Source organism: Arachis stenosperma, chromosome 9 (assembly GCF_014773155.1).
Source record: "Arachis stenosperma cultivar V10309 chromosome 9, arast.V10309.gnm1.PFL2, whole genome shotgun sequence".
Taxonomy (NCBI): Eukaryota; Viridiplantae; Streptophyta; class Magnoliopsida; order Fabales; family Fabaceae; genus Arachis; species Arachis stenosperma.
The window spans coordinates 84253311-84280339 of NC_080385.1; the positions used below are offsets into that span (position 1 = coordinate 84253311).

Genomic DNA, 27029 nt, shown 5'->3' on the forward strand with positions numbered 1-27029 from the left:
CATTTTTCCCAATTTAAAACCAAAATTGTTTCTTGGCATCTCCTCAAAACAAGGGTAAGATAATGCAAACAGGTATTAAATGAATCACCAAAAATAGAGAAATCATCCATAAATACTTTAATGGAGTTTTCTACTAAATCAGAGAAGATTGAGAGCATGCATCTCTAGAAGGTCGCTAGAGCATTACATAGCCCAAATGGCATTCTTCTATATGCAAAGAATCCAAAGGGGCAAGTGAATAAAGTCTTCTCTTAGTCCTTCGGGTCCACCACGATCTGATTATATCCAAAATACCCATCCAAAAAGCAATAAAATGCATGTCCAACCAGTCTTTCTAACATCTGATCAATGAAGGGCAATGGGAAATGATCATTCCTTGTGGCATTGTTTAGTCTTCTGTAATCAATGCACATCTACCAGGTAGTTATTGTTCTGGTGGGTATAAGCTCATTCTTCTCATTAGAGATGACCGTCATGCCTCCCGTCTTTGGTACCACATGGATTGGACTGACCTAGGGGCTATCAGAGATGGGGTATATGATTACAACATCACACAACTTCATTACCTCCTTCTGAACTACTTTTTTCATTGTGGGATTAAGCCTTCTTTGAGGTTGTACCACTGGCTTAGAATCCTCCTCCAAAAGTATCTTATGCATACAAATGATGGGGCTTATGTCCTTTAGATCCTCAATGGTCCACCTCAGTGCACTCTTATGAGTCCTCAATACATCTAGTAGCTTCTCTTCATCTTGTGTGCTCAAGGTGGAGTTGATAATTACTGGGAAGGTTTTCTTGGCACCAAGAAAAGCGTACTTGAGACTTGGAGGTAGAGGCTTCAATTCCTGTTTTGGTGGCTCTTCTTCCTTGCTCTCAAGTGATTTTTCAGTTGCTTGTGCTTCCTTTGGATCTTTTACTTGGATTTTCTGAATTTCTTCTTCATGCTCTTCATATTAGTTTGCCTCAAGTACCTCTTCAACCAAGGTATCCACCATATCCATTGGTGCACGAAAATGACTCCGCACGTTTCGCACAGATAGACCGGCAAGTATACCGGGTCGTCCAAGTAATACCTCAGGTGAGTGAGGGTCGATCCCATAGAGATTGTTTGTTTGAGCAAGTAGTGGTTATCTTGTAGATCTTAGTTAGGTAGATAGAAAATATAGTTTATTATGAAAAAATGCATAAAATAGATAAATAAATAAAATGTTACTAGATATGTGTGAAATCAATGGTATGAGAACGGTTGAGGTTTTGGAGATGCTTTGTCTTTCCGGATTAAACTTTCTTACTTTCTTCTTCAATAACTTTCCGATTCCTTCAATGGCAGCCGTAAGTGATTAACTCATGTCCTCTCATTAAATTAACCTCCTTTACTGCAGCAATCCACCATGTTGAAGTGATTCATGTCCTCTCATCAAGCCACCTCTACGTTTCTCACTGTAGCAGAAGATGAAGCTCTAAGCAATACATTCCCCTTCACGATCCTACTCAATGTGCCACAGACAAGGCAGATCTTCTGTGCTGCTTCTATGACTCTAGCCTTTGCGCCACAGAGACCTTATTTACCCACAGTCAATAGGATTTTATGTCACGTATCCAAAGTTGTCCAGGTACTCTACTGGAATCTGCAATGCAATCTTTAGATTTGGTTCAATGCTATCCGGGTCAGGACTCACACATAACCCATGTAGAACAAGGGTGGTTGTCATGGGTCACCCTCAATTCATAAGATGAAAAATGAGGTTGCATAAGAGAACAGAATCAGACATATTAAACTAGAACAGTAATATTATTGATCCATGAAATTCAGCAGAGCTCCTAACCATAACCTTAGGAGGTTAGTGACTCATACTGTACAGAAAATAGCAATGAAAAACATGTAAATTGTCCAAGAGCTGCTAACAAGGGTGAGGTCTTGTCTATATATACTAATATAATGACTAAGGATTACAGAAATATGATAGACTAGTCTTAGGGGTTCAAAAATACACTTTTCGGACCTACTTGGTGAGTGTTTGGGCTGAGCTTTGAGTGTCTCCAAGAGCTAGGACTCCTTAGGGGCATTGAATGCTGGCTAGGGACTCCCTTTTAGGCATTGGATGCCAGTTGCTCCCCTGTGGGCCTTGGACGCCAGGAATGGGGCTGGTGGCTGGCATTGAATGCCCGTTTTAGGCCTTTATTTCTAAAACAAAGTATAGACTATTATCTATTTTTGGAAAGACCTGGATGTTATCTTTCTAGAGGCATTCAAAGTGCACCATTTGGACTTTTGTAGCTCTAGAAAAGCTCCTTTAAGTGCACAGAGGTCAGATCCTGACAACATCTGCAGTGCTTTCTCTATTTCTGAATTAGACTTTTGTTCAAGCTCATCAATTTCAGCCAAAAAATACCTGAAATCACTATAAAATACACAAACTCAAAAATGAATAAAAAATGTGAATTTAGCACTAAAACCTATGAAAATATAATAAAACTTAAACAAAACATAGTAAAAACTATATGAAAATGATGCCAAAAAGTGTATAAAATATCCGCTCATCAGAACACCAAACTTAAACTATTGCTTGTCCCTAAGAAACCAAAAACAATGTAGGATAAAAAGAAGAGAATGATACAATAAATCTCAGAGTTCTCAATGAAGCTCAGTTTCAATTAGATGAGCGAGACTAGTAGCTTTTGAATAGTTTTGGCATATCACTTTCCTTTGAGGTTTAGAATAACTGGCATCTTTAGGAACTTAGAATCTAGATGATATTATTGACTCTCCTAGTTTAGTTGTTTTTTATTCTGGAACACAGCTTCTTTAGAGTCTTGGCCGTGACCCTAAGCGCTTTGTTTTCCAGTATTACCACCGGATACATAAACTCCAGAGTTCTTAAGCACACTCTTTTGCTTTGGATCATAACTTTAACTGCTCAGTCTCAAGCTTTTCACACCAAAAGCATATAGTTAGGGAAGCAGCTCTTTTGAACTATTGACGGAGGAAAAATGTCGATAAAGATTTTCATTGAAAATATTGCGTTGTAAGTATAGTTCTAAATCGACAATCAATCCTCAATCAATATTTAAATTGTTTGTCACAAATACAAACCCAATAAAATTAACCAAAAAATTTAAACCTTAGGTCGTCTCTCAAGGAATTGCAGGGAAGTGTAGTTATTATTGGTTATGGGAAGTGTTCCGAGGGTTACCTGAAACGTGTAGCTCGGTCTTCCTAGCAAGGCCCGAGGTGGTGGTGCTTGAACGGCGGGGGGTTGTACCTGCAATGACACTCCGATGCTTAAGTTAGCATGGGTCCAAGCAGATATCAAGTAGAATTAGAGTATGAGTTATACCTGGGTGCTCCAGTGTATTTATAGTAGTTGGCTGTGATCTTCCCTGGATAAGATATTCTTATCTTATCTTATCTTCTGGGAGTCTTATCTTTATCTTTGTGGAACCGCCTTTCCCAGGCCCTTTCGGCCTTTAGGTTTTGGGCTTAGTTCCTTCTGATGGGCCTTCTTTGGCCTATTTGTCCGAGGTCCGACCTCGGGCTTGAGCCTTGAGGCGAGGTCGGACTCTCGATCAGCTTGCCGAGTTTGGAGAGCTCGGTCAGGGTATGAACAGGAAGTATATTTTTGGGATTTGGAATAAGGAACAAGAAAGTAAAATAACAAGGAAATAAAATAAAAACTAAGAAAAGTCCTAACAAGGATTGAGAATTGGAATTCCTATCCTCATTATCACCATCAATTGTGATGTTAATTGCCTTTAGCTCTCACTTAGTTATCCTCTAACAATGAAGGAAAGTCAAGGAGCAAGATCAACTTAAGTTCACAAGTCCTAATCAAAGATTAGATTTAGTGAAGTCTAAGCTATCTAGCAATTTTCAATCACCAATCAACAAAAGAATTGTGATAACTCAAGAGTCTCTAATTAAGCAATCCAAGTTAAGAATATAAAAATCTAAATTAAAATCCACCTAAGCATTTTATCAAATACTTGGAAGGCACAAAATAAAAGCATAGAAATATAATAAGAGCTATTGGCTTTTTATCTTTTTTTTCTTCTCTTTTTTTTTTGCATTTACCTCTATTTGTTTTTCTTTTATTAGTTTTTACTGCTTTTTTTTGCTTCAAGAATCAATTTTTTGATTTTTCAGATTACCAATAATACTTCACTTTTATCATCATTCTTTTAAGAGCCAACATTCTTTAACTCCAACATCAAATATGCACTATTCATTCATGCATTCAGAAATTAAAAGCAATGCCACCACATCAAATAATTGAACTATTCTTAATATATAACTCAAAATTCATGCATGTTACTTTTCTTTTTCAATTAAAATTTTTCTTTTAATCAAGGTGAGAGATGCACGGAATATTTCATAACTTTAAGACATAAATAAAGATGATCATGCACTAGAAACAGACAATAAAACAAAATACATGGAAAACAGATAAATGACATAGGCAAAGGAAAGTATGGAACGAATCCACCTCAGTAATGGTGGCTACTACTCCTTTTGGATGATCTAATGGAGTGCTTGATTTCTTCTGTGTCATGCCCCTGCCTCTGTTATTCTTCCCTCATAACTCTTTGTTCTTCCCTCATGGCTTTTTGATCTTCTCTTATGTCATGGAGGATAGTGGAATGTTCTTGATGTACCATCTTTAGTTGATCCATGGTGGAGCTTAATTCTCATAGAGAAGTATACAATTAGTCCCAATAGCCTTGGGGAGGAAAATGCATCCCATGAGGCATCTCAGGGATTTCTTGTTGAGGCAGCTCCACATGCTCTTGCTGTGGTCCATATGATGACTCTCTAGTTTGCTCCATCCTTCTTTTAGTGATGGGCTTATCCTCTTCAATGGAAATGTCTCCTTCTATGGCAATTCCAGCTGAATTGTACAGATGACAGATAAGGTGGGGGAATGCCAACCTTTCTAAGGTGAAAGGCTTTTCAGCTTTCTTGTACAACTCTTGAGGTATTACCTCATGTACCTCCACTTCACTCCCAATCATGATGCAATAAATCATGATGGCCCTGTCAATGGTCACTTCTAACCGATTGCTAGTAGGGATGATAGAGCGTTGGATGAATTCCAACGATCCTCTAGCTACGGGCTTGAGGTCAAACCTTCTCAATTGGATAGGCTTGCCTTGAGCATCCTTTTTCCACTGGGCTCCTTCCACACAAATGTTTGAAAGGACTTGGTCCAGCTTTTGATCAAAATTAACTCTTCTAGTGTAAGGATGTGGGTCTCCTTGCATCAGTGGCAAATGGAGTGCCAACCTTACACTTTCTGAGCTGAAATCCAATAGTCGTCCTCGGACCATGGTGCTCCAATTTATGGGATGTGGGTTCACACTAGTGTCATGGTTCTTAGTGACCCATGCATTGGCATAGAACTCTTGCACCATCAAGATTCCAACTTCCGGAATAGGATTGGTTAGGACTTCCCAACCTCTCCTCTAGATTTCTCTTCGGATCTCCGGGTACTCATTCTTAAGGACTTCTTTGCCCCTACTTCATAGAAGTGGTATTGATGAGCTTTGGTGATGAATCTCTCTATCTCCCAAGATTTGGAGGTGGAAGCAACTACTTTTCCTTTCCTCTTTCTAGAGGATTCTCTGACTTTGGGTGCCATAAGTGTGAATGGAAAGTAAAAAGTAAGGCTTTTCCAACACGAAACTTAAAAGTTTTGCTCGTCCTCGAACAAAATAAGAAGAAAAGAGTAGAAGAAGAAGAGGATAGAGTGAAAAAATAGGGAAAAAGGGTTCAACCATGGGGGCTTAAGTGTATGAATGGTATGTGTATGAAGGGTAGAAAGAAGAGGTATTTATAGGGGTGGGATTCGATAGGGTTTGAATGAATGGGTGGAAATTTGGTGGGAAATTTTGAATTTGAAGTGGGTGGGGGTTGGTGAGAGTTATAATGGTTTTGGGAAGAGATATGGATGTGATTGGGTTAGGCTTTATAGGGAAGAGTATGTGGATAAGAGTGAGAGTAAGAGAGAGAAGAAGGTGGGGTAAGTGGAGATTCTATAGGACCCACTAATCCTGAGGGGCTAGGAAATTTGAGTTCCCTACCCACTTGTGGGTGTTGAATGCCCAGCTCCTGCTCCTGGCATTGCTGGCATTGAACGCAAGTAATGTGCCTCTCATGGGGCTTTAAACGCCCATTGGGGTGTTCCTACCTAGCGATCAATGCCAGGTTTCTGCCTCCTAGCTATCGTTCAAAGCCAGGTATGTGTTCCCTAGCTGGCATTCAACGCCAACCTCATGCTCCCTGGCTAGCATTTAATGCCAGCAATATTGCTCCTTATGGGCGTTAAACGCCCACTCTGGCCTCCCTTGCTGGCGTTCAACACTAGCAAGGTACCTGCTCCATGGTGTTCTGTTTCCTGCTCTGATTGTTTCTGTTTCTGTTCTAACTACTGCACATGATCACAAACTTAAAGAAAACATAAAAATTAAACTGTTAAAACCTAAATAAACTTAATGAAAAACAGAAATAACTTTAAATATGGTTGTGTTGCCTCCCAACAAGCGCTTTTTTAACGTGACTCGCTTGACGGTAAGCTCCTTACGGAGATGGATAGGGGTTTAGAATTTCGCCCCTTACAGTGAACTTTTTTCCTGTGCTCTCATGGATAAGTTCCACATGTTCTAGAGACAGGATCTTGTTCACAGTATATGAAATGACTGGATTGTCAGTGAAGATAACACTCATGCCAGTTGAGAGGCCTTCAGTGGGGATCTTCTTGTCCCTCCAGCCTTTAGGTACTTTCTTCTTAGTACCAGTGTTTTTAGTTCTTGATAATGGCTACCCAACACCAAACTTAGACTTAGTGTCAGGGACCTCTTTATAGCTCTGCCCTGAGAGAGAGGGTTGGAACACCATGTGTTACACAACTGTCTCTTTTTTGTCAGGGGAAGAGTTAGGGTTAGGCATCTTGAACAAGATATGGTCCTCCCATAACTGTAGAATCAGTTCTCCATTTGCTACATCAATGATGGCATTGGCAGTGGCTAAGAAGGGTCTTCCAAGGATGATGGATTCATTCTTTTCCTCCCTAGTGTCCATGATTATAAAATCTGCAGGAATGTAAAGGTTCTCAACCTTTACTAAGACATCCTCTACCAGACGATGTGCATTCTACATTAACTTGTCTGGCATTTCTAGTGAGATTCTTGCAGCTTGTACCTCAAAGATTCCCAGTCTCTCCATTACAAATAGTGGCATGAGGTTTATGCTTGACCTTAGGTCACATAGAGCCTTATCAATGGTAATGGTGCCTATGGTGCAAAGAATCAGGAAGAGTCCGGGATCCGGCAGCTTTTGAGGTAGTTTCTGCTGAACCAAGGTATTGAGTTCCTTGGTAAGCACTGGAGGTTTTTCCTCTAATGGTTCTGTGCCATACAACTTGGAATTCAGTTTCATTAGAATTCCTTGGTACCGAACAATTTGCTCCTCCCTAGTTTCCTCTTCCTTATCAGAGGAAGAAATCTCTTCAGATTCTATGATCTTCAACCAAGCATCCAAGGGAACTTTAATGGGCTCCTCATGAACCTTGGGTGTTATCAGTTCTTCAATAAGGGAGTTCCTAGTGGGTTTAGGGTTGCCAACTACCCCTATTGTAGTATTCAATACCAGGACTTGTGTTTCTTTGGGCGTTGAATGCCCAGCTTCTACAGTGATGGCTGATGACTTGCATTATCAACCTCTTTCTCTCATAAAAAAGGGGCCATAAAAAAAGTATAATCTCATTCAATTAATGCAATTTCAAGAATTAAATGGTGAATATTATGGTACATTGCTTTGAAATGAGTTTTGTTGAATTTCAGGTGAAAAGATCAACAGAAGAAAGAGGAAACAAGGAAAAAAAGCTTAGCGTGTGAGCTGGGCGTGCCACTTGGTGCAAACGCCCACGATTGGAATGGGCGTGGCACGCCAGCTAAGGGGCGTGGCACTCCAGCTAAGGGGCGTGGCACGCCAGCTAAGGGGCGTGGCACTCCAGCTAAGGGGCGTGGCACGCCAGTTAACAACTCCAAAGAAGCAAAGGGAAAGAATTACAGTGGGCGTGCCACTTGAGATCGAAGGCGTGGCACGCCAGTAATCAAATCCAGAGAAGAAGTCCATGGAGCATTCAATGGGCTTGGCACACCAATTATAAATTACAGAGAAGGGACAATGCGCTTTACTATGGGCGTGGCACACCAAGGCCAGGCATGGCACGCCACTATACTTTTGAGAGAGCACTTTTGAAGACCACAAGGGGGGCGTGGCACGCTAGGCTGGGCGAGGCATGCCAACTCCATTATGAACAATGGGCGTACAACTTGGACTCAAAGGTGTGGCACGCCAGTTTATTGGTCCAGAGAAGAAAGTTGAAGGTTCAACACTGGGCGTGCCACTTGGGTTTGAAGGCGTGGCAAGCCAGCCTTGCTCGTACCTGGGGCGTGCCACTTGAGTTCTAGGCGTGGAACGCCAGCCTTGAAGAGTTCAAATACAAACACTGTGCATGCCACTTGAGCTCGAAGGCGTCGCATGCCAGCACAAGCTCACAAGGAAGAAGAAGACTGGGCGTGCCACTTGGGATTTTAGGCGTGGTACGCCAAGACAAAATAACTATGAGCATTCCATTTGAACACTAGGCGTGGCACACAAGAGGGACTTAGTCATGCATCATCATGGGCGCGGCACGCCACCTACTAGGCATGGCATGTAACAGCCCAGACCACCCGCTAGCACGATGTTGTCCGCTTTGGCACACAAGGCCTCACGATTTTTCCTTTGACGATAGGGATGATAGCCGAAGCCCCCCACACTCACCCGTCAAAATGCATCGTGCTAGGGAGAGGTATCCACACCCTTATAAGGCATGCTTTGTTCCCCTCCCCAACAGATGTGGGACTTTACAATCCACCCCCCTAAGGGAGCCCAGCGCCCTCGCTGTCACATCGATCCGTGCACCGACTCAAATACCATCTGTTACAGCCCAGACCACCCGCTAGCATGATATTGTCCGCTTTGGCACACAAGGCCTCACGGTTTTGCCTTTGACGATAGGGATGATAGGCGCAGCCCCCCACACTCACTTGTCAAAACACGTCATGCTAAGGAGAGGTATTGATAAACCCCTATTTCATGGTTTATCTTGTGCTCAATTGAGTGGTTTTTATCAAGTCCTTGCCCACTTATTCATGTAAATTGCATGGTTTTACTTTCCCTTCCTTATTATGTGATATATGTGAAATACATGTTTCCTATGCTTTAAAAATAATTATTTTAATTACCCTTTTTTACCATTCGATGCCGTGATTTGTGTGTTGAGTAGTTGCAGAACTTCTAAGACAGGAATGACTTAAAGGATGGAAAGGAAACATACCAAAATGGAAGGAAAGCACAAAATGGAGTTTTCGAAGAAACTGGCAGCGACGCGAATGCATGGACGACGCGGTTGCATGCCCAGCGCGACAAGGGAGCGACGCGAACGCGTGACTGACGTGGCCACGCGCCTTAAGCAGAACACAGATGACGCAGATGCATGATCGAAGCAAACGCGTGACAAGCAAAACTCCAGAGGATGCGACCGCGTGACCCACGCGGACGCGTGACAAACGCCACGCACCAGAAATTACAGAAAATGCTCCCAGCGATTTCTGAAGCCCTTTTTGGCCCAGATCCAAGTCCAAGAGGCACAGATTAGAGGTTATGAAGTGGGAGAATGCATCCATTGAGGGGGATCGCCAGTTATTCACTTTTCACAATTTAGATGTAGTTTTAGAGAGAGAGAGAGAGGTTCTCTCCTCTCTCTTAGGATTTAGGATTAGGATTCCTCTTAAAGGATTTAGGATTTCTTCTTCACTTCCAGGTTTAATGTTCTTTTTATTTATTTTTCCAATTTGATTTATGAACTTTCCATGTTGGATTGATTTTCTTTTATTAATACAATTAAAGGTATTTCAGAATTATGATTACTTTTCCTTATTTATACTTTAGATTATTTACTATTGGCTTTGGTTGATTAATTGGTGACTCTTGAGTTGTCAAACTCATCGTGATTGATAATTATTATTCTTGCTGATTAATTTAGATTCCTATAACTCTAGTCTTTCCTTAAGGAGTTGACTAGGACTTTAGGCATTAAATTAATTTGTCCACTTAACTGACCTTCATAGTTAGAGGTTGACTTAGTGGGAGCAAAAGTATAATTTTCATCACCATTGATAAGGATAACTAGGATAGGACTTCCAGTTTTCATACCTTGCCAAGAGCTTTATTAGTTATTATTTTAATGACTTGTTATTTTAGATTGCTTGTTGATGAGCGGATAATTTGTACGCTTTTTGGCATTGTTTTTAGTATGTTTTTAGTATGTTTTAGTTAGTTTTTAGTATATTTTTATTAGTTTTTAGTTAAAATTCACTTTTCTGGACTTTACTACGAGTTTGTGTGTTTTTCTGTGATTTCAGGTATTTTCTGGCTGAAATTGAGGGACCTGAGCAAAAATCTGATTCAGAGACAGAAAAGGACTGCAGATGCTGTTGGATTCTGACCTCCCTGCACTCGAAGTGGATTTTCTGTAGCTACAGAAGCCCAATTGGTGCGCTCTTAGCGGCGTTGGAAAGTAGACATCCTGGGCTTTTCAGCAATGTATAATAGTCCAAACTTTTCCCGAGATTTGATGGCCCAAACCGGCGTTCTAAATCAGCTTAAGAATGCCCGGCGTTAAACGCCGGAACTGGCACAAGAATGGGAGTTAAACGCCCAAACTGGCACAAAAGCTGGCGTTTAACTCCAAGAAGAGTCTCTACACGAAAATGCTTCAATGCTCAGCCCAAGCACACACCAAGTGGGCCCGGAAGTGGATTTTTCTGTCATTTACTCATCTTTGTAAACCTTAGGCTACTAGTTCTTTATAAATAAGACCTTTTGCTATTGTATTTTCATCTTGGGATCTTAGATCATCTTTAGATCTTTGAATCTTTGGATCCTTGATCATTTGAAGTCTTTTGATCATGTATTGGGAGGCTGGCCATTCGGCCATGCCTAGACCTTGTTCTTATGTATTTTCAACGGTGGAGTTTCTACACACCATAGATTAAGGTGTGGAGCTCTGCTGTACCTCGAGTATTAATGCAATTACTATTGTTCTTCTATTCAATTCGGCTTGTTCTTATTCTAAGATATTCATTCGCACCCAAGAACATGATGAATGTGATGATTATGTGACGCTCATCACCATTCTCACTTATGAACGAGTGCCTGACAACCACTTCTGTTCTATAAGCAAACAAGGCTTGAATGTTTATCTCTTGGATTCTTTAATCAGAATCTTTGTGGTATAAGATAGAATTGATGGTGGCATTCAAGAAAATTTGGAAGGTCTAAACCTTGTCTGTGGTATTCTGAGTAGGATTCAATGATTGAATGACTGTGACGAGCTTCAAACTCCTGAAGGCTGGGCGTTAGTGACAGACGCAAAAGAATCAATGGATTTTACTCCAACCTGATTGAGAACCGACAGATGAATAGCCATGCCGTGACAGGGTGCGTTGAACATTTTCACTGAGAGTACGGGACTGTAGCCACTGACAACGGTGATGCCCAACATACAGCTTGCCATGGAAAGGAGTAAGAAGGATTAGATGAAGACAGTAGGAAAGCAGAGAGACGGAAGGAACAAAGCATCTCCGTTCACTTATCTAAAATTCTCACCAATAAATTACATAAGTATCTCTATCTTTATGTTTTATTCATAAAACATTCATAACCATTTGAATCTGCGTGACTAGGATTTACAAGATGACCATAGCTTGCTTCATACCAACAATCTCCGTGGGATCGACCCTTATTCGCGTAAGGTTTATTACTTGGACGACCCAGTGCACTTGCTGGTTAGTTGTGCGAAGTTGTGATAAAGAGTTGAGATTGCAATTGAGCGTACCATGTTGATGGCGCCATTGATGATCACAATTTCGTGCACCAAGTTTTTGGCGCCATTGCCGGGGATTGTTGAGTTTGGACAACTAACGGTTCATCTTGTTGCTTAGCTTAGGTATTTTTCTTCAGAGTTCTTAAGAATGAATTCTAGTGTTTCAAGGTGATGTTCTTATCATCACCAAAGCTGATTGATTCTCATCAATTTAGCTCTTGAATGCAATGTCCTGCTGAAGCTTAGCTAGCCATGTCTAATTTCTTTAGACTGAAGCTTTAGACTAACATTGCATGATTCCTGGAATTCTCATTAAGAATTTTGATACCTTTATTTTCTTTTACACCTAATTTTCAAAAAATCCAAAAAAATTACAAAATCATAAAAACCAAAATATTGTATGTTTCTTGTTGAGTCTAGTGTCTCATGTTAAGTTTGGTGTCAATTGCATGTTTCTGTTCTTCTTGCATTCATTCATGTGTCTTAAGTGATCTTCAAGATGTTCTTGATGATTTCCTTGCTCTGATCTTTAAATTCTCTTGTCTTGAGTATTTTTGTTGTTTCTCATATGCATTCTCATTTTGTTAGTGCCAGTAGTATACAAACTGCTAAGTTTGGTGTCTTGCATGCATTGTTATTTGATTTTAGTTGCATTTTGATTATTCCTCATCATTAAAAATCCAAAAAAAATTTAATTTGTGTCTTTTCAAGTCAATAATACAGAGAATTGAAGATTCAGAACATACAGTAGAGGAATTATACAGAAAAAGCTGGACGTTCAAAACGCCCAGTGAAGAAGGAAAACTAGCGTTTAAACGCCAGCCAGGGTGCCTAGCTGGGCGTTTAACGCCCAAAAGGGTAGTGTCTTGGGCGTTAAACGCCAGAATGTGCACTATTCTGGGCGTTTAACGCCAGGATGGCACAAGAGGGAAGATTCTGTTTTCAATTCAAATTTTTTTCAAGTTTTCAAAATTTTTTCAAAATCAAATCTTTTTCAAATCATATCTTTTCAATCAAATCTTTTTCAAAATCAATTTCTTTCCATTTTCCAAAATACTTGCTATCAATTAATGATTTGATTGAACATTTCAAGTATGTTGCCTATTCTGTTGAGAAAGGTTTAATGTTTGAATCATATCTTTTCTTGTTAGGCAAGTCATTAATTTTTAAAATCAAATCTTTTTAAATTGTTTTTCAAATCATATCTTTTTAATCACATCTTTTTCAAAAATAGTTTTCAATCATATCTTTTTGATTTCTAATTTCAAAATCTTTTTCGAAAATCACTTGATTTTTTTTCCATCTTAGTTTTCGAAAATCAATTAAAGTTTTTCACAATGTTTTTTATTTATTTTCGAAAATTTCTTCCCCTCTTCTCACATCCTTCTATTTATGGACTAACACTATTCCTCAATGCACAATTCGAACTCCATCTTTTTTAATAAGTTCGACTTCTCTACTTCTTCCTTCTATTTTTCTTTTCCTCTGACACCTCAAGGAATCTCTATACTGTGACATAGAGGATTCCATACTTTCTTGTTCTCTTCTCTTTCATATGAGCAGGAGCAAAGACAAAAGCATTCTTATTGAGGCTGACCCTGAACCTGAAAGGACCTTGAAGCGAAAGCTAAGAGAAGCTAAGGCACAACTCTCTGTAGAGGACCTAACAGAAATCTTCAAAGAAGAAGAACCCATGGCAGCCAAAAACAACAACAATGCCAACAATGCAAGGAAGGTGCTGGGTGACTTTACTGCACCTACTCCCGACTTCTATGGGAGAAGCATCTCTATCCCTGCCATTGGAGCAAACAACTTTGAGCTTAAGCCTCAATTAGTTTCTTTAATGCAACAGAATTGCAAGTTCCATGGACTTCCATTGGAAGATCCTCATCAGTTTTTAGCTGAATTCTTGCAAATCTATGACACTATCAGGACTAATGGGGTTGACCCTGAAGTCTACAGACTTATGCTATTCCCATTTGCTGTAAGAGACAGAGCTAGGATATGGTTGGACTCACAACCTAAAGAAAGCCTGAATTCTTGGGAAAAGCTAGTCAATGCCTTTTTGGCAAAGTTCTTTCCACCTCAAAAATTGAGTAAGCTTAGAGTGGAAGTCTAAACCTTCAGACAGAAGGAAGGTGAATCCCTCTATGAAGCTTGGGAAAGATACAAACAATTGATCAGAAAGTGTCCCTCTGACATGCTTTCTGAATGGAGCATCATAGGTATTTTCTATGATGGTCTGTCTGAACTGTCCAAGATGTCTTTGGATAGCTCTGCTGGAGGATCTCTTCATCTGAAGAAGACGCCTACAGAAGCTCAAGAACTAATTGAAATGGTTGCAAATAACCAATTCATGTACACTTCTGAAAAGAATCCTGTGAACAATGGGACGAATCAGAAGAAAGGAGTTCTTGAGATTGATACTCTGAATGCCATATTGGCTCAGAACAAAATATTGACTCAGCAAGTCAATTTGATTTCTCAAAGTCTGTCTGGAATGCAAGCTGCACCAGGCAGTACTAAGGATGCTTCATCTGAAGAAGAAGCTTATGATCCTGAGAACCCTTCAATGGAAGAGGTGAATTACATGGGAGAACCCTATGGAAACACCTATAATTCTTCATGGAGAAATCATCCAAATCTCTCATGGAAGGATCAACAGAGACCTCAACAAGGTTTCAACAACAATAATGGTGGAAGAAACAGGTTTAGCAATGGCAAGCCTTTTCCATCATCTTCTCAGTAACAGACAGAGAATTCTAAACAGAACAACTCTGACTTAGCAACCATGGTCTCTGATCTAATCAAAACCACTCAAAGTTTCATGACTGAAACAAGGTCCTCCATTAGAAACTTGGAGGCACAAGTGGGACAGCTGAGCAAGAAAATTACTGAACTCCCTCCTAGTACTCTTCCAAGCAATACAGAAGAAAATCCAAAAAGAGAGTACAAGGCCATCAACATGGCCAAATTTGGAGAGGAGGAAGAGGCAGTAAACGCCACTAAGGAAGACCTCAATGGACATCCATTGGCCTCCAATGAGTTCCCTAATGAGGAACCACGGGAATCTGAGGCTCACACTGAGACCATAGAGATTCCAATGGATTTACTTCTGCCATTCATGAGCTCTGATGAGTATTCTTCCTCTGAAGAGGATGAATATGTCACTGAAGAGCAAGTTGCTAAATACCTTGGAGCAATCATGAAGCTAAATGACAAGTTATTTGGTAATGAGACTTGGGAGGATGAACCCCCTTTGCTCACCGAAGAACTGGATGACTTGTCTAGGCAAAAATTACCTTAAAAGAGACAAGATCCTGGGAAGTTTTTAATACCTTGCACCATAGGCACCATGACCTTTAAGAAAGCTCTGTGTGACTTAGGGTCAAGTGTAAACCTCATGCCTCTCTCTGTAATGGAGAAGCTAGGGATCTTTGAGGTGCAAGCTGCAAGAATCTCACTAGAGATGGCAGACAATTCAAGAAAACAAGCTTATGGACTTGTAGAGGATGTTTTGGTAAAGATTGAAGACCATTACATCCCTGCTGATTTCATAGTCCTAGAGACTGGGAAGTGCATGAATGAATCCATCATCCTTGGCAGACCCTTCCTAGCCACAGCAAAGGCTATGATTGATGTAGACAGAGGAGAATTGATCATTCAAGTGAATGAAGAATCCTTTGAGTTTAAGGCTCAAAGATACCCCTCTGTCACCATGGAGAGGAAGCATGAAGAGCTTCTCTCAAAACAGAGTCAAACAGAGCCCCCACAGTCAAACTCTAAGTTTGGTGTTGGGAGGCCACAACCAAATTCTAAGGTTGGTGTTGAACCCCCACATTCAAACTCTAAGTTTGGTGTTGGGAGGTTCTAACATTGCTCTGAGTATCTGTGAGGCTCCATGAGAGCCCTCTGTCAAGCTACTGACATTAAAGAAGCGCTTGTTGGGAGGCAACCCAATGTTATATTTTATCTATTTTCCTTTGTTATTTTATGTTTTCTGTAGGTTGATGATCATGAGAAGTCACAAAATCAATTGAAAAAGCAAAAAAAGAATGAAAACTAGGAAGAAAAACAGCACACCCTAGAGGAAGAACCTGTTGGCGTTTAAACGCCAGTAAGGGCAGCGAATGGGCGTTTAACGCCCAGTCTGGCACCATTCTGGGTGTTTAACGCCAGAAAGGGGCACCAGACTGGCGTTAAACGCCAGGAAAGGGCAAGAAGTTAGCATTAAACGCCAGAAATGGGCACCAGCCCGGCGTTTAACGCCAGAATTGGCACAGAGAGCAATTTTGCTCGCCACTTGGTGCAGGGATGACTTTTCCTAGACACCTCAGGATCTATGGACCCCACAGGATCCCCACCTACCCCACCACCCTCTCTCTTCTTCTTCACCCATTCACCAATCACCTCAACCACTCTTCCCCAAAAACCCTTCACCTATCAAATCCCATCTTTCTCTTCACCACTCACATCCATCCTTCATAGAACCCCACCTATTTCACCATTCAAATTCAAACCACTTTCCCTCCCATAACCGAACCCTACCCATCTCTCCACCCCTATATAAACCCATCTTCATTCTTTCATTTTCACACACCCTAAACACTACTTCTCCCCCTTTGGCCGAACCACAAAGCCACCTCCATCTCCTCTATTTCTTCTTCTTCTACTCTCTTCTTTCTTCTTTTGCTCGAGGACGAGCAAACCTTTTAAGTTTGGTGTGGTAAAAGCATTGCTTTTTGTTTTTCCATAACCATTTATGGCATCCAAGGCCGGAGAAACCTCTAGAAAGAGGAAAGGAAAGGAAAAAGCTTTCACCTCTGAGTCATGGGAGATGGAGAGATTCATCTCAAGGGTGCATCAAAACCACTTCTATGAAGTTGTGGCCTTGAAGAAGGTGATCCCCGAGGTCCCTTTCAAACTCAAAAAAGAGTGAATACCCGGAGATCCGACATGAGATTCGAAGAAGAGGTTGGGAAGTTCTTACCAACCCTATTCAACAAGTCGGAATCTTAATGGTTCAAGAGTTCTATGCCAATGCATGGATCACCAAGAACCATGATCAAAGTGTGAACCCGAACCCAAAGAATTGGCTTACAATGGTTCGAGGGAAATACTTAGATTTTAGTCCGGAAAATGTAAGGTTGGAATTCAACTTGCCCATGATGCAAGGAGATGAACACCCTTACACTAGAAGGGTCAACTTTGATCAAAGGTTGGACCAAGTCCTCACAGTCATTTGTGAAGAGGGCGCCCAATAGAAGAGAGATTCAAGAGGGAAGCCGGTTCAACTGAGAAGGCATGACCTCAAGCCCGTGGCTAGGGGATGGTTGGAGTTTATCCAACGCTCAATCATTCCCACTAGCAACCGGTCTGAAGTTACTATAGACTGGGCCATCATGATTCATAGCATCATGATTGGAGAGGAAGTAGAAGTTCATGAGGTTATAGCCCAAGAACTTTATAAGGTGGCAGACAAGTCCTCTACCTTGGCAATGTTAGCCTTTCCTCATCTCATTTGTCACCTCTGTTATTCAGTTGGAGTTGACATAGAGGGAGACATCCCTATTGATGAGGACAAGCCCATCACTAAGAAAAGGATGGAGCAAACAAGAGATCCCACTCATCATGAAATCCATGAGATACCTCAAGGGATGCACTTTTCTCCACAAAACTATCGGGAGCGAATCAACACCTCCCTAGGAGAATTGAGTTCCAACATGGGACAACTAAGGGTGGAGCACCAAGAACATTTAATCCTCCTCCATGAAATTAGAGAAGATCAAAGAATCATGAGAGAGGAGCAACAAAGGCAAGGAAGAGACATTGAGGAGCTCAAGCACTCCATAAGATCTTCAAGAGGAAGAACAAGCCGCCATCACTAAGGTGGACCCGTTCTTTAATTTCTTTGTTCCTTATTTTTCTATTTTTCGAATTTGAATGCTTATTGATGTGTGGAAAACGATCCAATACAAAACTCACCGGCAAGTGTACCGGGTCGCATCAAGTAATAAAACTCACGGGAGTGAGGTCGATCCAACAGGGATTGAGGGATTGAGCAATTTTAGTTCGGTGGTTGATTTAGTCAAGCGAATCAAGTATTGGTTGAGTGATTTTGTATCCAACAGTAAGTAAATGACAGAAAATGTAAAGGGGGAGGGAAGAATTGCAGAAATTAAAGAGAACTGAAAGTAAAAGAGCTGAATCTTAAAGAACAAGAAATTAAATGACTGAAACTTAAAGTGCAAGAAATGTAAATTGCAGTAACTTAAAGTGCAAGAAATATAAATTGCTTGAATGGAAAAGGGATTTGAGGACTCGGATTTTAGAATTCAAGCAAGGGAAATTAAATTGCAACAATTATCAAAGCAAGAAATGATTTGAGTTCTGTTAGATCTCAAACAGAAAGGGGAATTAAATTGCAGCAGGGGTTCACAGAAGAACCAAAAGGAAAATAGGATCTCAGGACTCCAGAGACTAGATAGCAAAGTCTAGATCTCAATTGCCTTCCCAGATCCAAATTCACAAAGCAATTAACAAGAAATTAAAGAGGAAGCAGTAAAGGAAATTGGGATTCAAATCAATTATGCAGTAGAGAAATCAAAGAGATCTTAAATGGAGATTGAGACAGAAATTCCTCAATTCTTCACACCCAGGACTCAAACAAGAAAAGTAAAAATGCTCAAGCAAGAACAAGGAAGAAGAGAGATCAATTCTCCTTCCTAATTCTCTCAAATCTCAGTTCAAAGCTCTCAGAGAAGATGAAGTTTCAAAATGTCAACATTCAAAAATCAAAAGAAGGTCCTAATTACATCAAACTATCTCCTATTTATACACTTTCTATTCTTGGATTTTGGAATTTGGATGGGCTTTTGATTTGGTGAAGAAATGAATTAAATTGGATTTTTAATCCAATTTTCAGCCCATGAGAAAGTAGCTTCCAGGAGGCTGCCCTGCCCTTGTGGAGGGCAGAGCAGGAAATTGTGTGATGAAGCCTCATTGCGTACTCGTGCTGTGTGTGATGCTGCAGGATGCTGCCCTGCCCTTGTGGAGGGCAGGGCAAAGTTGCCATGGTGCGCCAAGTGCTGCCCGTGCGTGCATGCTGCTGGCCGAGTGCTCAAGTCCTGGCCGTGCCATGATGTTGCACCATGCACCAAGAAATGCTGCCCTGCCCTTGTGGAGGGCAAGGCAATGTGCCAATGGTGAAGTCCCACGTTCGAAACTCGGTGGAGGCACATGCTGCTCCTTTTTCCTTGGTTTTCTTGGCACCAAAGTAACGCTTAGTTCCTTGCTTCCTCATGGTTCCGTGTTCGATTCTTGGAGATTGAAAGCAAGCCAATTTTTGCTTGTTTTCCTTGTGTTTGAGCGCTACTCCTTTCCTCCTTGTTCTTGGGTTCGAAACCCATAGGAAACACTAGGAAGCAATTTCCTTTGATTTTTTCTTGCATGGAGCCCGATATTGCTCTTGAGGAGGGCAGGACAGAGTTTTTGCTTCCTTTGGTCCTTAGCATCAAATTGTGCTCCGCCCTTGTTGTGGGCAGGGCAGTGATGCTTTTTGATGAGCGGATAATTTATACGCTTTTTGGCATTGTTTTTAGGTAGTTTTTAGTAAGTTCAAGCTACTTTTAGGGATGTTTTCACTAGTTTTTATGTTAAATTCACATTTCTGGACTTTACTATGAGTTTGTGTGTTTTTCTGTGATTTCAGGTAATTTCTGACTGAAATTGAGGGATTTGAGCAAAACTCTAAAAAAGGCTTACAAAAGGACTGCTGATGCTATTGGATTCTGACCTCCCTGCACTCGAAATGGATTTTCTGGAGCTACAGAACTCCAAATGGTGCGCTCTCAACGGCGTTGGAAAGTAGACTTCCAGGGCTTTCCAGCAATAAATAATAGTCCATACTTCATTCGGAAATTGACGACGTAACTTGGCGTTGAACGCCAAGTTCATGCTGCTGTCTGGAGTTAAACGCCAGAAAAACGTCATGATCCGGAGTTGAACGCCCAAAACACGTCATAACTCGGAGTTCAACTCCAAGAGAAGCCTCAGCTCGTGGATTGATCAAGCTCAGCCCAATCATACACCATGTGGGCCCCGGAAGTGGATTTATGCATCAATTACTCACTCATGTAAACCCTAGGAGCTAGTTTATTATAAATAGAACTTTTTACTATCATAATCTCATCCTGGATTGTAATTTGAATCCTGTGATCACGTTTTAGGGGGCTGGCCATTCGGCCATGCCTGAACCTTTTACTTATGTATTTTCAACGGTGGAGTTTCTGCACACCATAGATTAAGGGTGTGGAGCTCTGCTGTACCTCAAGTATTAATGCAATTCTATTTTCTTTTATTCAATTCTCTTTTATTCTTATTCCAAGATATTAATTCGCACCCAAGAACATGATGAATGTGATGATTAGATAACCCTCATTATCATTCCCACTTATGAACGCACGTGATTGACAACCACTTCAGTTCTACATGCAACAGAGCTTGAATGCGTATCTCTTAGATTCTCCAACAGAATCTTCGTGGTATAAGTTAGATAGATGGCGGCATTCATGAGGATCCGGAAAGTCTAAACCTTGTCTATGGTATTCCGAGTAGGATTCTGGGATTGAATGACTGTGACGAGCTTCAAACTCCTGAAGGCTGGGCATGATGACAAGCGCAAAAGAATCAATGGATTCTATTCCAACCTGATTGAGAACCGACAGATGATTAGCCATGCGAGTGACAGCCGCAGAGGACCATTTTTACTGAGAGGATGGGATGTAGCCACTGACAACGGTGATGCCCTACATACAGCTTGCCATGGAAAGGAGTAAGAAGAGTTGAGTTGAAGCAATAGGAGAGCAGGCGTCCTTGAGCCATACAGTATCTCCATATGCTTATCTGAAATTCCCACCAATGAATCTACATAAGTGTTCTATCCCTTTTATTATTTCATCTATTTTCTTATTATTAATTTCCGAAACCATAAACAATTTTTATCTGCCTAACTGAGATTTACAAGGTGACCATAGCTTGCTTCATACCAACAATCTTTGTGGGATCGACCCTTACTCACGTAAGGTTTATTACTTGGACGACCCAGTACACTTGCTGGTTAGTTGAACGGAGTTGTGAATTCAACCAGTGCCATAATAATGATTTCTCTCAAAATAGTTAGAACATTGATCACAATTTCGTCCACCAAGTTTTTGGCGCCGTTGCCGGAGATTGTTCGAGTATGGACAACTGACGGTTCATCTTGTTGCTCAGATTAGGTAATTTTCTTTTCAAAAATCTTTTTCAAAATTTTTTCTTTTTATTTTTCGTTTTTCCAAACTATATTTTCGAAAAAAATTAATAAAAATACAAAAAAAATTAGAAAATCATAAAAATAAAAAATATTTTGTGTTTCTTGTTTGAGTCTTGTGTCATGTTTTAAGTTTAGTGTCAATTCATGCTTTAAAAATTGTTTTTGCATTTTTTCAAAAATTTCATGCATTCATAGTGTTCTTCGTGATCTTCAAGTTGTTCTTGATAAGTCTTCTTGTTTGATCTTGATGTTTTCATGTTTTGTGTTGTTTGTTGTTTTTCATATGCATTTTTCGTTTGTTAGAGTCCATGCATTAAAGATTTCTAAGTTTGGTGTCTTGCATGTTTTTTTTGCATCAAAAAGTTTTCAAAATTATGTCCTTGATGTTCATCATGATCTTCAAAGTGTTCTTGGTGTTCATCTTGACATTCATAGTGTTCTTGCATGCATCTTGTGTTTTGATCCAAAATTTTCATGTTTTGGGTCATTTTTGTGTTTTTCTCTCTCATAATTAAAAAAATTCAAAAATAAAAAAAAATTATCTTTTCCTTATTTTTCTCATAATTTTCGAAAATTTGAGTTGACTTAGTCAAAAATTTTCAAAATTAGTTGTTTCTTACAAGTCAAGTCAAATTTTCAATTTTAAAAATCTTATCTTTTCAAAATCTTTTTCAAAAATCATATTGTTCCGAGGGTTACCTGAAACTGTAGGTCGATCTCGGACGAGATCTTCTATGTTGTGTCCGACTTGATGATGGTGGCTGGGGCCGCCGTGTCTGACTTGTTGGACTTGGTGATGGTGCTGATCCTTCGTCCCCGGAGGGTGGGGGGTACCTGCAAGGGACTCCGATGCTTAAGTTAGCATGGGTATTAAACAGGTTTTATGTAGAATCAGAGTCTGAGTTATACCTGGGTGCTCCAGTGTATTTATAATGGTGAGATGTGGCCTCCTGTGGATAAGATAAGTTAGTTATCTTATATCTTTATCTTATCTTTAAGTGAGGTCATCTTATCTTCAAGGGAACCGCCTTTATCTTTCTGGGCTTTGGCAGCCTTTAGATTGGGCTTGTGTTCCTTCGTTTTGGGCCTGCTTTGGGCTCCTTTGGTGAGTTGGCCGAGCTCTTTGAGAAGAGGTCGGGCATTTGGCCGAGCTCTTTGAGAAGAGGTCGGGCATTTGGCCTGACGAGGTCGGGCATTTGGCCTGACGAGGTCGGGCATTTGGCCTGACGAGGTCGGTCAGCTTGTCACTAAACATCCCGGGTCGGACAGCTTGACCCAGGGTATGAACAGTGCCCCTGCTTGAGTTCGATCTTTCCGTGAGATCGTGCTCTCTTTTGGGGAAGTCGTACTCAAGCATCCTGACTTTGGTCGATCTTGAGTAGTTTTATCTTTGTGCGAGTTTGGCTTTTGCCTTTTTTAGTTTGTTGAGAGGTCTTTTCAGCCTTCTTCCGACTTTGTTTGTCTTCACTGTTCGGGCTTTTTAGTCATAATCCAACAACTTTTTAGGTATAGTTCCTGATGGGAAACCTTTTATAGTCTGTTTGGATGACTTTTTAGCGCCGTTTTGATTTGTGCTTTTGCTTTTTAAGTAGTGTCTTTTTTCAAGACTTCGTACCTTTTAGCATTCCTGGCATTCCTCTGGCCGTTGCGAGATGTCTTTGTTCCCTTTGTGGATCTTTGTAGAGTGTCGGTATTTTGTTGTCCGACCTCTTTTGATCACTGCCGGTTTTGTCCACTTTCTGCTTGGTTGAGGTGGTCGTTGGGGCTAACTTGTCCGACGACTTTTTAGTGTTCTTTGGTAGAACCTTTTTAGTTGGTCTGAACAATTTTGGTAGCCTTGTCATGGAGCTGTGGCTTTTTGGGCAAAGCTATGTCCCTTTTAGCGCACGCTTTTCGTTGGTCCAATTTCTCGTGTCGACGAGCTGTCGCTTTCGTTGGTCCGACTTCTTGTCGGTCCAAGCTGTGGTTTTGGGCCGACTTCTTCATGTCGGTCGCTTCTAAGTTATTTCTAGTAATCCTCTTTATTGGACCTCTGTCAGGTCTCTTTCAGGGATTACTTTTTATAACTTTTTGTTTATGGGACGACTTCTTTACGTCAGTCCCTTCTCCAAGTTATTTTTGCAATCTCTTTTTATTTGGCTTTTTTGAGCCTTTTCAGAGTTGCTTTATAACTTCTCACATTAATTTGAACCTCGTCGCTTTATCTTTGCCGACCTTGTGTGGTCTCTTGGCAAATGATTTTTTGTGTTTTGCCGAGCATAAATTAATGCGCCTTGGTATAGTAGTGAATTTTGTTTTCGCTTTGTCGAAATCGAATGATGAATTCGGTTTTCATCGTGGTCGGGCGGTGAAGTTGGTTTTCACCTTGCCGACTTGTCGCTTTGTAATCGGACGATGAGTTTGGTTTTCATCTTGCCGACTTTGTCGTGATCGGGCGATGATTTTGGTGTTTCGCCTTGCCGACTTTGTCGTGATCGGGCGATGATTTGGTGTTTCACCTTGCCGACCTTGTCGTGATCGGGCGATGATTTTGGTGTTTCACCTTGCCGACCTGCCGTAGTCGGGCGTCTTGGTAGGAAACTTTTTAGGGAATCTGCAATCTTTTAAACAATAATATAAAGATAAGAGTGTGTACATGTTAGTACTTACCTTTCTAGGTCGGGCAATCTTTTTGGATCTCGGCCTGGCGCCCTTTTTAGATTGCAGGTATGCCATGACCTTGGTAGCTCTTGCCCTTCAAGTTCGGGCAGTCTGTAGCAACCTTTCCCCAGTTCTTCTAAACAACTTGGTATGGTCCTTTCCAGTTGGGTGCTAGCTTTCCTTCTCCAGGTCGAGTTTGTTCCGATATCATTTCGGATTAGGATAAGGTTGTTGTTGGCAAAGCTTCGCTGTACTACCTTCTGATTGTATCTTGAGGCCTTTTGACGTTTTAACGCCTTTTCCTTGATCGGAGCTCTCTCTCGGACTTTTGGAAGTAGGTCGAGTTCTTTCCTTTGTATTTTGGATTTTTACTCTGTTTGTTGCCTCCAAAGGGTGCCCCTGGACTTTTGTGTGAATCCTGGGGTTTCCCTTTTACTGCCACGTCTGTCACTTGATGTTTTGCTGTTAGTGTCCGAGTTGTTTCCTTATTTGCCCGAGTTGTTTGGTAGTAACCCCATAGTTGACCTATGTCTTTGAGATATATACTAAGATCCCGGACGGCATTCCTGATTGGCTGGATGACCCTGAGTACATCCCTTATACCGCCTTCAAGATTGACTTGTTGTGGTCTTGTGATGTAGCCTGGATGAGGCTTCTGTTATTGCCCCTTGTTTGGCTAGTTTTGAAAATGCATCAGCTCGGGCATTCTGCTCTCAAGGTATGTGTCGGACCTCATATCCCCGAATTGTCCGAGTTGTTGGTGTTGGCTGCATTAGCTCGGGCATTCTATGTGTCGGACTTTCTTTTTTTTTTTTTTTTCTCCGATTTGTCCGAGCTATTTTCTGTTTTTGTCCAGAGTCCCTCGAATTGTCCGAGATGTTCTCTGGTTTTGTCCAAGGTCTCCCGAATTATCCGAGCTGTCCTCTGTAGGATTCTTCCAGCTAAGTTTGTTTTCTGCAGGATGCCCTTTATTGGCTGGTTGGTTGGAACTCTGATAGTGTGGGCTTGTGAGGTGAGTATGAGGGTGTAGGCGGACTTTTTCTATCTGTTGATAGGTTAGTTCGGCCCCTTGTAAAGCTTTGCTGATGAGGTAGACGGGTTGTTTCCCTTTTTCGTCTTCTCTGACTAGTGCTGAGGCTATTGCCTGACTTCCCACTGTGAGGTATAATGAGTTCTTCACTTTCCCGTGGTCTGGAAAGGATGGGTGGTTGCCCCAAGAATTTTGAAATCTCGGAAGGCTTGTTCGTACTCCGTTGTCCTTTTCGACTCGTCCGACCTCCTTGGTGTGAGGTGGACCTTCAACTCGCCCGACCTCTTCGGTGTGAGGTGGACCTTCAACTTGTCCGACCTCTTTGGTGTGAGGTGGACCTTCAATTCGCCCGACATCTTTGGTGTGAGGTGGACCTTCAACTTGCCCGACCTCTTTGGTGTGAGGTGGAGCTTAAACTTGCCCGACCTCTTTGGTGTGAGGTGGACCTTCAACTTGCCCGACCTCTTTGGTGTGAGGTGGAGCTTAAACTCGTCCGACCTCCTGGTTGTGAGGTGGACCTTCAACTTGTCCGACCTCTTTGGTGTGAGGTGGACCTTCAACTTGCCCGACCTCTTTGGTGTGAGGTGGAGCTTAAACTCGTCCGACCTCTTTGGTGTGAGGTGGAGCTTAAACTCGTCCGACCTCCTGGTTGTGAGGTGGACCTTCAACTTGTCCGACCTCTTTGGTGTGAGGTGGACCTTCAACTTGCCCGACCTCTTTGGTGTGAGGTGGACCTTAACTCGCCCGACCTCTTCCGTGTGAGGTGGACCTTCAATTCGCCCGACATCTTTGGTGTGAGGTGGACCTTCAACTTGCCCGACCTCTTTGGTGTGAGGTGGAGCTTTAAACTTGCCCGACCTCTTTGGTGTGAGGTGGAGCTTAAACTCGTCCGACCTCCTGGTTGTGAGGTGGACCTTCAACTTGTCCGACCTCTTTGGTGTGAGGTGGACCTTCAACTTGTCCGACCTCTTTGGTGTGAGGTGGACCTTCAACTTGTCCGACCTCTTTGTTGTGAGGTGGACCTTAACTCGCCCGACCTCTTCCGTGTGAGGTGGACCTTCAACTCGTCCGACCTTTTTGGTGTGAGGTGGACCTTCAACTCGTCCGACCTCTTTCTCCTTTTTGCTTTTGATTGGGCGAGGTGGTGGGATCTTTTCGGGTTGATCTTCTCTTTTCTTGGACTCTTTATCCTTTTCCCGTGGTGGGTTAGGAGAATTCGGTTTTTGAGGTCTCTCCTAGTCGAGAGTTTTCCTCCATGTTGATGTATTTCTCTGCCCGTTCCTGTATCTCGTTCAGAGATGTTGGGTGCTTCTTGGATATTGAGTGGCTGAAAGGTCCTTCTCTTAGGCCATTGATGAGTTCTATGATGGCCGCTTCTGTTGGAAGACTTTGTATGTCAAGGCATGCTTTGTTGAATCTTTCCATGTAGCTGCGGAGACTTTTCCGATCTCCTTGCTTGATTCCTAATAGACTTGGGGCGTGCTTGGCTTTGTCCTTCTGAATGGAGAATAACAGATTGCATCTGAGGCCTTCGTGAGATACATCCTGCTTCTGAAATTTCTAAGATGATGGCTTGGATCAGAGGTGCCGTCGTACGGAATCATGTCGAGAGTCTTTGAAGTCCTTTGGGACTTTAGCTTTCATGATCTCCTTGGTGAAGGGATCTTTGTCCTTGTGGGAGTCGTCATCGTGACTGGGTTGAATGGTTTTGGCTTTGAGATCAGCCTCAAGCTTTAGGAGCTTGTTCTCTAGCTCTCGACGTCGCCTTACCTCTCTTTGTAGATCCTCTCGGCTTCTTGTTGATGCTCCGCCTCTTTTTCGAGTTGCTTTAAGCGATCTTGAAGTGCCTTCATGGATCCCACAGTTGGTGAATCGTTGTTTTTGTTAGGTTGCGGAGTATCTTTCGGTGTAGTGTCCGCATTCTTGTGCGGCATTCTATCTTCTAGATCTGAATCGTGGTCGTTGTCATGGTTGTCCGCCATGGTGATGGGATGACTTCCAGGTTCCCCGGCAACGGCGCCAATGTTCCGAGGGTTACCTGAAACTGTAGGTCGATCTCGGACGAGATCTTCTATGTTGTGTCCGACTTGATGATGGTGGCTGGGGCCGCCGTGTC

At 41.8% G+C, this 27029-nt stretch overlaps 1 protein-coding gene and 1 non-coding gene across 2 annotated transcripts; both read right to left on the reverse strand.

Moving 5' to 3' along the window:
- Window positions 1-7147: 7147 nt before the first annotated feature.
- On the reverse strand, window positions 7148-26847 carry LOC130949665 (uncharacterized). The gene is made up of 2 exons (XM_057878323.1): window positions 26684-26847; window positions 7148-7595 (listed from the first exon to the last, which is right to left on the reverse strand). Exons 1-2 carry the CDS (start codon window positions 26845-26847, stop codon window positions 7148-7150), a joined length of 612 nt encoding a protein of 203 aa, XP_057734306.1.
- Window positions 14029-14136, reverse strand: LOC130952144 (small nucleolar RNA R71). The gene has a single exon (XR_009074325.1). It is a non-coding gene; the product is annotated as a small nucleolar RNA R71 (small nucleolar RNA).
- Window positions 26848-27029: the final 182 nt, after the last annotated feature.